Source organism: Patagioenas fasciata, chromosome 20, assembly GCF_037038585.1.
Source record: "Patagioenas fasciata isolate bPatFas1 chromosome 20, bPatFas1.hap1, whole genome shotgun sequence".
Classification (NCBI taxonomy): domain Eukaryota; kingdom Metazoa; phylum Chordata; class Aves; order Columbiformes; family Columbidae; genus Patagioenas; species Patagioenas fasciata.
The window spans coordinates 9987850-10000000 of record NC_092539.1 but is presented as its reverse complement, the minus strand read 5'-3'; the positions used below and the strand labels follow the sequence as shown (position 1 = coordinate 10000000).

General features: G+C 53.8%; 2 protein-coding genes across 7 annotated transcripts in view; one reads left to right on the top strand and one right to left on the bottom strand.

Moving 5' to 3' along the window:
- The window catches only part of PHF19 (PHD finger protein 19), an 8031-nt gene extending 3803 nt beyond the window's left edge, over positions 1 to 4228 (top strand). For all 6 annotated transcript variants that reach the window (XM_065854071.2, XM_071817314.1, XM_065854072.2 and 3 more), the window contains 7 exons: positions 1 to 93; positions 409 to 476; positions 560 to 730; positions 816 to 900; positions 1177 to 1262; positions 1438 to 1533; positions 1853 to 4228. The exon at positions 1 to 93 is cut by the window's left edge and continues 28 nt beyond it. In XM_065854071.2, coding sequence (XP_065710143.1) covers positions 1 to 93; positions 409 to 476; positions 560 to 730; positions 816 to 900; positions 1177 to 1262; positions 1438 to 1533; positions 1853 to 2216 — 963 coding nt within the window. In that variant the 3' untranslated portion in view covers positions 2217 to 4228. The remainder of the gene's footprint in view (positions 94 to 408; positions 477 to 559; positions 731 to 815; positions 901 to 1176; positions 1263 to 1437; positions 1534 to 1852) is intronic.
- A 504-nt stretch (positions 4229 to 4732) lies between these two features.
- LOC136110517 (protein CutA homolog) lies at positions 4733 to 11939 on the bottom strand. The gene is made up of 6 exons (XM_065853992.2): positions 11849 to 11939; positions 10012 to 10160; positions 7138 to 7197; positions 6054 to 6099; positions 5864 to 5913; positions 4733 to 5346 (listed from the first exon to the last, which is right to left on the bottom strand). The coding sequence occupies exons 1-6, from the start codon at positions 11879 to 11881 to the stop codon at positions 5244 to 5246; spliced, it is 441 nt and encodes a 146-aa protein (XP_065710064.1). The 5' UTR covers positions 11882 to 11939; the 3' UTR covers positions 4733 to 5243.
- Between the last annotated feature and the right edge of the window lie 212 nt (positions 11940 to 12151).

The following is a 12151-nucleotide window of genomic DNA, read 5'->3' as shown; positions in this document are numbered from 1 at the left end:
AACCTGGGTGTACAGAGCAAGAAGAAGTACTTTGACTTCGAGGAGATCTTGGCCTTCGTGAACCACCACTGGGATCCGCTGCAGCTCGGGAAGGTAGAAACGTGCAGCCCAGGCTCGGGCTGGAGAGCGGCCGTGGGGAGGGAGAGGTGCTGCTGTGGGTGCGGGTCACGGCCGGCGGTCCCCAAGCCTCAACTCGCTGTACCTGACGAGTTTCCCAGTTGGAGTGAGGGCTGGGATTGGGTCCCCGCTGGTGCCTCCCTGCCCTGTGCCTGGTGCCAGACCAGGCGGCTCTGGGCTCCCTGACCTCGGGCAGGAGCCGAAATCTGGCGTTCGGGTTCCCCCATCTGTTTGCTTTTTGCATAACCGCTGTGGGCACCGAGCCCTGCCTGACCTGCACTGTGTCTGCAGCTGACGGGCACCCCCATCTCGGAGCGGGGCCCCCACCTCCTCAATGCACTCAACAGCTACAAAAGCAGGTGAGCCCCCGGGTGCGGGATGGGATGCAGGATGCGCCTGCAGCCCCCCAAAGGCTGAGGGTCGTTTCCTCTCTGCTGCCCAGGTTTCTGTGTGGGAAGGAAATTAAAAAGAAGAAATGCATCTTCCGCCTGCGCATCCGTGTCCCGCCGAACCCCCCCAGCAAGGTGCTGCCTGAGAAAGCCCCCGGCGTGGGCGAGAGCAACTCCTGCGAGCTGAAGAAGAGGGGAAAAAGCAAATATGTCCATAAAGACAGGTGAGTGGCCAAATTCACCTGGGCACGCCCCGCGCTGCCACGCTCCCCTGGGGGCCAGGCAGCCTCACCCCCCCTTGCTCTCCAGCCTGCTACCGCAGCAGCTCCAGCAGCAGCAGCGAGCGGCGCGGCGCAAGAGGGCCAAGTTCCTGCTGGAGGATGCCATTCCCAGCGTGAGTCCTTCGCTCCCTCCTCCGTGGGACCATCCTGGGCTTCGGCAGCTGGGTGGGACCCCCCTGGTCCATCCCTGGGGCCCCCTGAGAGGTTCCTGCGGGCAGGGAGAGCCCCCATCGCTCTCCCTGGGGTTGGCAGATGTTCTGTGCCAAGGCTGCTGCCCGGGGGTCGCGGGAGGGAGCGCAGTGATGCCAGGGCAGGGGATGATGATGAGGGGGCCGCGAGCAGCGTCGCTCGGCTCAGCAGTGACCAGGGCAGCTGTTTTTGTGGTGCAGAGCGACTTCACCTCCGCCTGGAGCACCAACCACCACCTGGCCAGCATCTTTGACTTCACACTGGATGAAATTCAGAGCCTGAAAAGGTCTGTGCGGACATGGGCAGCAAAGGGAGATGGTTTGAACTCTCGAGCGTGAGGCAGGGTTGGGAAACCTCTGGCTGCAGCTGCATGTGAGGTGGAAGCAGGGGGACATGGGGAGGTTGGGAAGCAAGGTGCTGCTTGTTACCAGGGTAGGGCCAACACTGCCTCCCATCCTCAGTGCCAGCTCGGGACAGACTTTCCTATCAGACGTGGACTCCACAGATGCCGCCAGCACCTCGGGCTCGGCCACCACGAGCCTCTCCTATGACTCCAGGTGAGGGCTGTGTCCCCTCACCCCCTTCCAGAGGGGTCCCGGTGGCACAGCCAGAGATACAAGGGGCTGCCCTTCTCCTGTGTCCTGGCACAGGGATGTCCTGCATCGGAGAGCCTTTCCTCCCTGCTCCCTAGAGCGGGCTGGTGGTCCCAAAGTGGTGCTGGGACTGGGAATGTGGGGTCAGAGCTGTCAGGCTTTGCAGGGCTCATCCCAATTCCCGCCATGCTCCCTCCAGGCTCGCAGGGTGGCAGGCACAGCGTGGTGGGGGGGTCACCTTTTGGGTGCTGCCCTCACCCATCACCTGTCCCCTCCCTTGCAGCCGGAGGACCGTGGGCAGCCGCAAGCGCAAGCTGGCCCTGCCGGCCTATGCCTCAGCCGGGGCCAAGAGGAGAGGAGGGGACACGGGAAGGGACGCGGGCGGACGCCCGACCGGGGGCAGCCCCGAGGGCAGCGACACGGCTGGCGGCCCCGACCGCCCGGACGACGGCATCGACAGCCACACCTTCGAGAGCATCAGCGAGGACGACTCCTCGCTCTCCCACCTCAAGTCCTCCATCAGCAGCTACTTCGGGGCGGCGGGCAGGCTGGTGTGCGGCGAGAAGTACCAGGTGCTGGCGCGGCGGGTGACGCTGGAGGGGAAGGTGCAGTACCTGGTGGAGTGGGAAGGCACGACCCCATACTGAGCCCCGCCAGCCCCCTGAGCCTCCCACGGAGCCACAGCAGAGGAGATGGGGATGGCGGGAAGCCCTCGCCGCGAGGCAGAGAGGGAACGCTGGCCTGTGGGCAGGGCTGGGACCCCGCTGTGGTCGGGGGTCCCGGCTGGGAGCGGCTCCCTGGAAGCAGCGCCCGACCAGGCACCATCAGCAATGCTGCCCACAGCATGGAACCCACAGCCTCGCTGCTGTCATTTCTTTCATTTTAAGAAGTACTTTATTGGCCATGTATATGCAAAGAGCGCGGCCCAGCTGCGCTTTCCTGAAGGAGCCTTTGGCCAAGCCCAGGGCACCATCACGGGGGTGGTAAGAGCAGTGAGTGGGTCACCCTTCCAGAAGGGTCCCCCTCCACAGCTGGACACCCCACAACCTGCTCGTGCAGGCGGACGTTGTGCCGGTGCCCGGCGCACCCTGACTGCTCCCCATGTCCAAACCTTGCAGAGCAGACTCGAAGGGTCCTGCTGCTGAAGCAGAAACCTCCCTCACCTGCACGGTCACAGCCTGTCGGTGTGCCCGGAGGAGACGGTGGGTGGCTGTCGCCAGAGCTGGTGTGCGGGGTTTCCCTTGGCTTAAATCTGTTCATCAAAGGAATGTGGTTTGTTTTAAATGAGAGGAAAATGCCCCATAAACAACCCACACATGGCCGGTTTTCACGGCCGTGGGGCAGATGTACATCGTTGTTCTCGTCCCACGACCTGGATGGCATGTGATGATGCACCAGCTTCGTTTCCCTGTTCTTCTGACAATCATGGTCTTGGAAGAGACCAGCCAAAAGATACGCCCTTGCCTTAAAACCACCACGGGTGTTTCACAGACTGGAGCCCGAGGCCTTTATTCCTGCAGGAATCCTCATCCTGAACGTGCCAAATGAGCAGACAAACCAAAAAGGCCAAAGAGGACGGTGGGTGGCATGGGGAGGGGGTTGTGCTGGGGTCCCCGTGGCCATCACCATGGCCTCATGGCTGTGCCTTACTGGAGTTACTGACATCATGTCGATGTTTGTGAGCATGTGGGATCGGTTTGTCTGCAGAGAGAAGGACCAGCCCCCTTCTTTAACTAAAGCAATACTGCTAGGTTGTTCAGGAGCAAAGCGGTTGTATTTTTAAAAGAAAAAGTTCTAATATCATCAGACATATTTGTTAGATTTTTTTTCTAAGAGAGAAATATATATTTTTAATGTTGTCCTCCTCATCTGTCCTGCATTGCGGCCGTGGCTGTCCCGTGGGGCCAGAGGGTGGGTGATGCCAGGGGGCTGCGTGGTCCTGCTCTATCAGCACCCTCATTCAGCCCCATCGTTGTTCCTACCTGTTCTTGTGGGATCTGCTGACCAGAAGGTGGATTGAAAAGGCTGTTGTATTGAAAAAGTACTTAAGAAAATCCATTGGCTTGATCAGCACAAGGTGATGTTTGCAAACCAGAGGCCAAAGCATGGTCCTTAAGAACAACCTCCTGCTTCAGTTATTGCTAAAATAATACAGTGGGAGGCCCAGAGAGGGGTGTTTGCAGGTTTTAACTCATCCAGCAGGCACCAGGCCTTTGTGTGGCTGGGAGGTGACCACGACGGTGCTGATGCCTCTTACAGTGCCGTGATGCAGAGCAGCGTGTTCAATGCAGTCCCAGATGTGCCCCTGTGCTTTGGGCAGTGTGAGCTGCCTCGGTGCCTGTACCAGGAGGGTGAATATTTGCCTTGGCAGGTAAAAGCATTGTAATTCCTTTCTGACAAGCTGCCCGGCGTTGTGCAGCCAACATTGCATGGCCCTGGTTCCTCTCCTCTTGCAGAGAATTGAATGTGGAGCCTTTAAAACTATTTTTGTTGCAGAGTATATTTTGCATTAGCTGTAATAGATATTATAATGACTCTGTGCACCTTCTAAAGATTTATGAGTTCAGGTTGCTGCTTGTCATAACCAACTCTTGTTATACCCGAGTTGTAATTAATATGTCTGATGTACAATTAAAAAGTCTCTTCTTTTTTAACATAATTGGTGCTTTGTAGAATCAGGATCATTGAGTTTGGGTACTGGGGGTCAGTGGTCCCAAATAGCCCCCAGCCACTTAATCTTAGCCTAAAACTTGCGCATTGCACAAGGTAGTGCTGCTGGGGCTAAACAAAGCTTAGCTTTGGGTGCTGTGCAGACCTGGCCTGGGGGTGCTGGCGCTCAATTCCTAAGCACCTTGTTCCTTCTTGCCAGACAAGGCGCTTAGCAAAGCCCTGGTTCTCTGGATTTAGCACTGAGAGGTTTCCTGCTCTCGGAGTTCAGTCCTTTTTCCCTCATTTTCTCTCTGCTGCACCTGTGACCCTTCCCCGCTGTCCCTCTGGTGCTGCCACACGAGCCCACGGGCACAGCTCCTGATGCCCACACATTGCCCCGTGTGGCTCCTCTCCAAGCCGAGCAGGCGGGAGCCAGCGGAGCATCGCCCAGAGCGCCGCTGCAAACCACGATGGGCCCTTCTGCCCAGCAAAACTGCGACAAACGGGAGCCTGCCCAGGTAAGAAATGCTCCTGTTTATTGCCTTCCCAGTCACATAAATAGCTCAATATTGTTACATCCTGTTGAACTATTAACGTGAGCATCTTTTTACAAGGTTAAACGTGGCCCAGGTAGAAAGCCGCTGTTCAGGCAGGGTGGGGGGCGTGGGGCCGGGCTGTTTGGTCCCACAGCCGCCGATGCCCTGGTCCTGCTGGCGCTTGGTTTCCCTGAACTGGCCGTGGGCATCGCCCAGCTCAGCAGGGTCAGCGTGTGCGCTGCCTGCGGCTCCTGCTAACGCAGCGTCTGCTCTGTTTGCCGCTCCCTTGGGTTTTGTACTCAGGGTTAGGTCAGGAGGGGATGCTTGGAATGCAAACAAAATCCCCAATCCCCAGCTTCTGTGTTATAGCAAACCTGTGAAGATAAAAGCTGCTTCCCTGCGTGTACCGAACTCCTGCCTGCACAGAGACCAGCGCAGCTCCACGTGTTTCCTCCGGTGCCCCCCAAAGCGAGGTGCTTTCTGCACGTTTCAGTCCCGTGGGACACTTTCCTCTATCCATTTGAAGTAGAGAGGGTTTCCTTGGTCAATAGGCAGGCTGATGATTTCGGGAATTTCAAAGGGGTGGATGGATCTAAAGTGGAAGCAGATGCAGAGGAACAGTGTCACCAATGTCCCCGCGGGTGGGGGAAGCCGAGGTCCCCGCTCCCAGCCATGCACATCAGCCTGGCCCCATTCTCTTCCCTGACATCAAAGCATCCACATCTTGTTTTTGCCATGTGGTAATTTTGCTTTGAGTTTGGGGTTTACCACAGCCAGCAGCTGCCTGCCAGGGGCCCTGGCCCAAAGCTGGTGAAACACAGGGAATCCTGCCCAGAGGCAGCAGGAGTTAGGAGAAGGAGAATCCCTTCTCGTTCCCAGGGCAGAGGGGCCGGTTGGAGCCCAACGGTTGATATTCCTGTCAACCTTTTTATTTTTCAATCCTCTCATGCAATGTCTGGGTTTTTCCAGCTCACAACATACATCAGGAGCACTGAAACCCCCCCTGGGTGGGAAGGGGCTCAAGGAACCCGACTCCCAAATCCTGAGTGGGAGATGGCAGCATTACCTTGGATAGGAAACCCAGGGCTCCCGCAGAGCCAGAGCCTCACCTGACGTAGTTGGACAGTTCGCCTATTTTGGACGTCCTGGTTTTCACTAACTGTGGAGAGCAAAGCAAAAGAAAACAAAACCCAATGGAGAGGCAAAGGTGATAGAGAATTCCTGCACTCATGGTTCCCGCAGCCCCTTTTTTGCCTGTCTAGGATGGGGCTTTTTGTGATGTGGGGAACTGTCACTTACCAGCAGTATTTCAGTGGATTCTTCCAGTTCTCCTTTCCAGAAATATCTGGATTTAAAAGAAAAGCAGCATCAGCAAATAAAGCTCTGGCTGCAGAGCCGGTTCCGTTGGGGGGTTTATTGTCCCTGCTTGGTGCTTTCCATACGTGGCCATTCCTTTACAAAGCAGTGCTCAAGAAGCATCGCTGGCCCCAAAATTCTACTGTGCATGCAACAGCTCACCCCAGATTCACAGCCCAGAGCCTCCTTGGCTGTGCCAGCCTCGAGACAGCTGCCGGGGCAATGGCAGCGCCAAGGAGCCGGGCCCGGGGTGGCCGTGGGGACGGTGCCCGCAGGGACTGCGGCACGGCACGGGAGGCTGAGCACGGCAGCATCATGCGTATTTTTTATCCTCCCTTTCCCTGTGGGAGAGGAGATGTGCTTCTCGTGAGTCAGATATGACCTTTCGAAACATTTCTGTTGACAGAAGGCCATCGTGATCTCATTTTCGCGCTGGGTTCCTGCGCGAGGAGGCACTCGGAGGCGTCGCGGTGTCTCCTGAGCTGGGCATGGAGCAGAGCCCGGCTGAGACAGGGCCAGACTGAGCACCAGCGACTTGCTGTTGGCTCATAGGGACCAAAGCGTAAGGAGAAAAGGGTGTTAGTGGGTTTACCCTCTCTCAGCAGCCTCAGCTGGGCTATGGGAGAGCCCAGGGGTGTGCAGGGAGAGAAGCCCCTCCTGGGGGTCCCAGACAGCGAGCAAAGGGCTGGTTTGGGGCTTTGTTCTTTAATCCCTCTAACAAGTGCAATCCCTTTGCGTGGATGGCTGAGCGTACCTGCAGAGCACAGCTGGGCGTATTGCAAGGTCAAAGATACTGTTCTTCCTTCCTGCAAGTGCTGCTTAATATGGTAAAGGCCTTTTTCTGGTCCCTATCTGAGCTTCTTTTAAGCTCAGAGCCCTTTGCACGGGTGAGGATCACCTCTATCAGCTGCAACCACAAGCAGACCCAACAGCCATCTGGACCGGCCTCCCTCCTGGGGCGTCCATGTCCTCTCCCCCGGGAGCCTGGCTTTGCCTCTCCCCTGGGGGAATACTCAGCTCAACTTACAAGGCCAAGCTCTTCGGCAAGATGTTCACGTAGGCAGCCAGCTTCTTGTCCATGATGGCCCTGGGTGAGACAGGAGGGGCAGTTAGTGCTTGTCCCCAGCCACAGGGACATTCCCTTATGCTGCCCCTGACCAGCTTCGACACTGGGGATCTAAGATTTGGGTTTAATTATTACCCTGGGAAAGCAGAGACAAAGGTCTACCAGTTCTGTATTTATGCTGTCAAACTGCGCCTCTGCCTCACACAGCAAACTAAATGTGGAACTTGTTATATAAACAACATCAAGGTTTTCCTAACCAAAACGTCCTAGAAATCTAAAGCCGAAATAAATTCCTTCCCATCGCCTGCCTTGTTTAGCTGTGGAACGATTTGTTATTGCAGAACTGCTTGGGTCTGGCAGCAGCAGTGATGTGTAAGTGGTTAAAGAGCACTGAGGCAATCTCAGGGTGGATTTTTAGAAGAACTAGGTCAATGTTGTGCTTTCTGACCGCAGCAATGCCCGGGCCCTCATGGAGACGCAGCCTCGTCCCTCTTTTAAAAGCGCTGCACTAGCGGCGGCACCTCTGGTTTTCTTTAACACTGGCCTTGCCAGGCGCTACTTTGTACCAAGTGCTTTGACAATGCAAACATTTAGTTTCTGGATGACCTTGAACCGCAGAGGAGGGAGGTGTTACCAGACACTGGCTGGCTCATTCAACAACCAGTAAAAATTAACCCTTATCGAGCTAAAGAATTACAACTATTCCTGTTAATTTCTGCTCCAATCTGAAATGCTCTCCAGGATGTTTTTGGATCAGAGCAAGTTAAATTTTGTATGTTCTGCGCACCCAGGGTTCGATGTTTTAGCACAGCGAGGTGATGGAGATGGATCTCTCTCTGCCCATGGCTCGGGGCACCATGACCTTGCAGGACAGCGTCCGCCACCTGAGGAGGCTCCGCGCTGTTTGCTCCCACCATGTGCAGCCAGTTCAAGGCATTTAGTACTCATAGAGCATCCTGAGTTAATCATCAGAGCAACAAACTGCAGCAGCGTGAGCGGAGATCTCCCCGCTGCGTTTGCCGTGTCAAACACATGGCACAAATCAGTTTGGTTTTGCTGCCTGCAACTTCCAAGTCACTTTAGCACAGGAACCTTTTGATTTGGGTGAACAGCTTCTAATTGCTTCTGCTCTGTCCCAGCAGACTGGGATCCTAACTGGCATCCTGAACTTTGTTCTAGCAAGCTGAGCAGAAAAAAGTGGCCACCATGGGAACGGGAAACATTATAAGAAGCTGAATGCGATCTGTGGAAAACATCTGCATAATGCATGATATCCTTGGGTCGGGTGCTTAATGTGTGTTACTTTGTCCCTGCCTCACAATAGGCTCTGAATTGAGATAGATGAAATATTAATAAGCAGAAAAGCAAAGAAAGTGATTTGCACAAATCGTAGGCAGCACTGGAGGCTGATGGGGCATTAGGTGAGTGATGAGGTGCCATGGCCACAGTGTCCAACCCAAAGGGCCAACTGCTCCCCGCAGGCACAGGCGAGAGGCCGGAGCTCCTGCAGGGACCTGGGGCTTCCTCTGAGGGTTCTAAATCATTAGTGATCCAGATAAACTGGGTTGGAACTGACGCAATGAACAAGCCAGATGCTGAATTCTACCTGCAGCTCATCTGCTCCCACAAACCCTGAAGTCCTTTTCCTTAAAACCAGCTGAAAACGCCCTTGCAGTCTGCTCCGTCACACCGAGTGCTCCGCTGAGCAGGGTGAAGCGAGAAGAAACACGGCAGCACCAGGAGCACGGTGGGTGGGAAAAGAAGTGTAGAAGCTCCGTGTCACCCGTGGGTCACTCAGCCACATTCCAGAACACAGGAATAATTACTCCACCAGTAAAAATGCAATGAAAATACACGTATCTCAGCAATGAGAAGTGATTTATTTCCTCTCCCTTCCTCGCAAGATAAGGAGCAAAGTGGAGAACATCTGCAAAGCTGTGAAGATGAAGCATTTTCAGGCACTGAGGCTCTTTTCACCAGCCGTGTACAGTTACTCCTTTTTTTCCAGAAGACATCAAGCGGTACAGATATTCTGTTTGAATTTCTTAATACAGTTGCAGTATTTAAGGTGACACAAACTCCCTTTCAGTAGCCTGTCAGTTCCTGAAGGACTGTTTGGGAACACTTTGCAGAGGACGGGGAGAGTTTTTGGCAAGCAGCAGGGAAACCAGCACAGGAGGTGGTGCAGGAAACTCAATGGTCCATCACAAACATTTCCCTGGTCAACATGGTTTCAGTACTTTGAACAAACCATCTATTGAACCAGGGCCTGGTGGATATTGGAGAAAAAGCCTCTGCATGCAAAACGTCATGCAAAGTATCTTAGACATGAAAAGAAGTTGGGAGAACAGGGTGCAGGCTGCCAGGTGGAGCCTCACAAGTACCTGTTCTGTGTTTGCTGGGACAACTTTTGTGTTCTCTGTATTTTCATGCCAGTGCACTGTGCTTTGTCCCTCTCCATAAACGTTTCTGGAATTTATCTGTGTTGTTCCAGAGAAGAAGGACTGTGGCAGGTCAGAGAATGTGGGACTGGGGCTTAACCCAGCAGAGGACCCAGAGTTTTAGGGTCATGGCTTTAAAATGGGGTTTGAAAATGAATGGAGAAGCAGCTTGATGTTACTGCAGCATTGACTTCAGAGGCAATTGTCAGCTTTGTTTTAGGAAGCACAGCTCTTGGTAAGTGGATATGTGATAGAGGAAGGGTGTAAGGGAAAGGAACATAAAAGCTCAAAGTCCAGAGACGTGCAGCTCCTCTCGAGCCACAGGGAAAGGCTTTCTCCACAAGAAGCTGCTTCAAGCGATCCAAGCAGACAAGCAGGGGGAGCATCTCTGTACCTTGCAATATCCTTGGCGATCTGCTCGTTGAGGCAGTTGATGAAGGCGATGGAGTGTGTCCCCGAGACGTAGCTGCCGGTGAGGGCTGCGTGCAGCTGGAGAGCGAGGCTCCTCAGCACCGGGTACAGCAGCAGGGACAGAATCACCACCTCAAATGCAAAATGCATGAGTGATGACGTTAGGTGAAATATCGCATTTTGTAAAACTAGGTGTTCATGTTATCTGCGGAGGTAACTCACTGGCTGCCTCTCTTAAAATAAACTGCATCACACCGGACCAGGACGCAGCTCGGGTCTATAGGGTGCGGCGGGGCTGCAGAAAACAATAGCGCTTTCTCCGGGGAATGGCAGCACAGCGACAACAAGGTGGCTTTGCTGTACATTAGATGTGATTCCTGGCAAGCCCCTCAGCTGCTCTTTGTACTCACACGCCACAAACACAGTCACTAATATCTGATGATGTGGCTGGGGCGGCTGCGGGAGCAGCGGGGTTAATTTGGTGTGCTGGGTACCAGCCGAGGACGGTGCCGAACCCGGGGCCGCAGCGGTGCCGTCTCTGCACAGCTGCTCTGCTCTTTGTCTTTTGTTTTTGAAATAAACAGCATCTGGCCCTTATTCAGCTACAGTAATAAAAAAATGCTTATAAGACTCAGAAGATATTCTTTTTTCCCCTTATTTCCACCCTCCTTTGTCCTCTGAAAAAACCTCTTATTACAGGGCCAATGTCAGAGTGGGTTTTTTTAAAGATTGAATTAAAAAACCCTCTCTTGTCACCACAAAGACAGGAGCTCCTTTCTGTTTGCAAAATGACTGATGTGCTTTATTGGTTGTCTCCTCTTTTCCAATCCATTTGAGGAAGAATTCTTCGTTATCACAAGGTTGCTGCTCAGAATAATGTTTAGATCTTCTTTTCTGCTCTTTTTTTTTCTACTGAGCCATTTAACAAATATTATGCAACAAATCCCAGAAGCTACTCAGAGCATTACAAGCTGAACAGAGATACGCTGGTGTATCTATTTTTCCAGATTAGAATGTAATCATGCTCCTGCTCAGCAAAAATCAAATCCAACCTGTTCAGCACTGTGATAATTAATCTTCTTGGTAGATGTATGTGCATGTGATGAGGAAACCCCCGTGAACGTTTGTGACTGAATGTTGGTACAGGAGTGATCAGCCTCTTGGTTCTTTGGGTGTTTCCACTCCCCCTTTTATTTTCTTTCTGAAAAGAAAGATAAAAGCCACCCCCTTTCTTTTCCCCCCAGAATAATTATATTTACCAAGGGATGGTGCAAAAGTGACAGAGCAAAACTTCAGGATTCCTACCTGATAAACCGAATAAACTCAGGACTGCCAAGATGTTGAAGTGAACAAAACTGAAAAACCTGCTGGGAGATTGTAAGTGTTTCGCTGAAAATCACCAAAACGAAAGTTGAGTTCGGAGAAACTAAGATTCCTGCGAGATTTGTTTCAGCTTTGATGAACCAAAACCAGCTTTAGGTTTGAAAATTTGGACTTTTTGCCTGGTTTTGATGGGGTTCTGTAAAAAACAAGCCAAACCAAAACCCCACCAAACAGAACTTGTGGCAATCTTGAGTATGTTTTGAGCGCCCTCAGTGCAAGTGGGAAAAAATTTGCTTTGCTCTCTGCAGAGCCTCAGAGTGCATTCCTCCTGCATGATTATAGATATATATATATATATAATTATTTTTTCTTCCCTGCAGAGATTGCCTTATAAAGGTACAGATAGATGCATCCCCAGGGCTGCCCGGGCTGGCATTCACCGTGCCCCCGCCAGGTCACCCGCGTCCCCCTGTCCCCAGCCCGAGGGTCCCACTCACCAGCAGCAAAGGGCCGCGGCCCGGCCACTCCATCTCCCCGCCCGGCCGAGAGGCTCCGTCCGTCCGTCCCCTCCGTCCCTCCGTCCCCTCCGTCCCCTCCGCCCTCCACCTGCTCGGCCCCGGGCTGGGACGGCTGCCCGGCCAGGCTGCTCTGACTCCTCCTCCTCTTCCTCCCCGGCTGCTGCGGGCTGGTACCCACCGCCCCTGTCCCCCCCTCCGCGGGCAGCTCCGGGCGGGTAGACACGGGGACACCGAACCCCAGACACGGGGTCACCGCACCCCAGACGCGGGGATACCGAACCC

Coding starts and splice junctions, on each gene's coding strand:
- LOC136110517 (XM_065853992.2), bottom strand. CDS start 11,881: ATGGAGTGGCCGGGCCGCGGCCCTTTGCTGCTG. Junction 10,161..11,848: donor GCCGCGGCCCTTTGCTGCTG/GTGAGTGGGACC, acceptor TTTGCATTTGAG/GTGGTGATTCTGTCCCTGCT. Junction 5,914..6,053: donor AATCCACTGAAATACTGCTG/GTAAGTGACAGT, acceptor TGCTCTCCACAG/TTAGTGAAAACCAGGACGTC.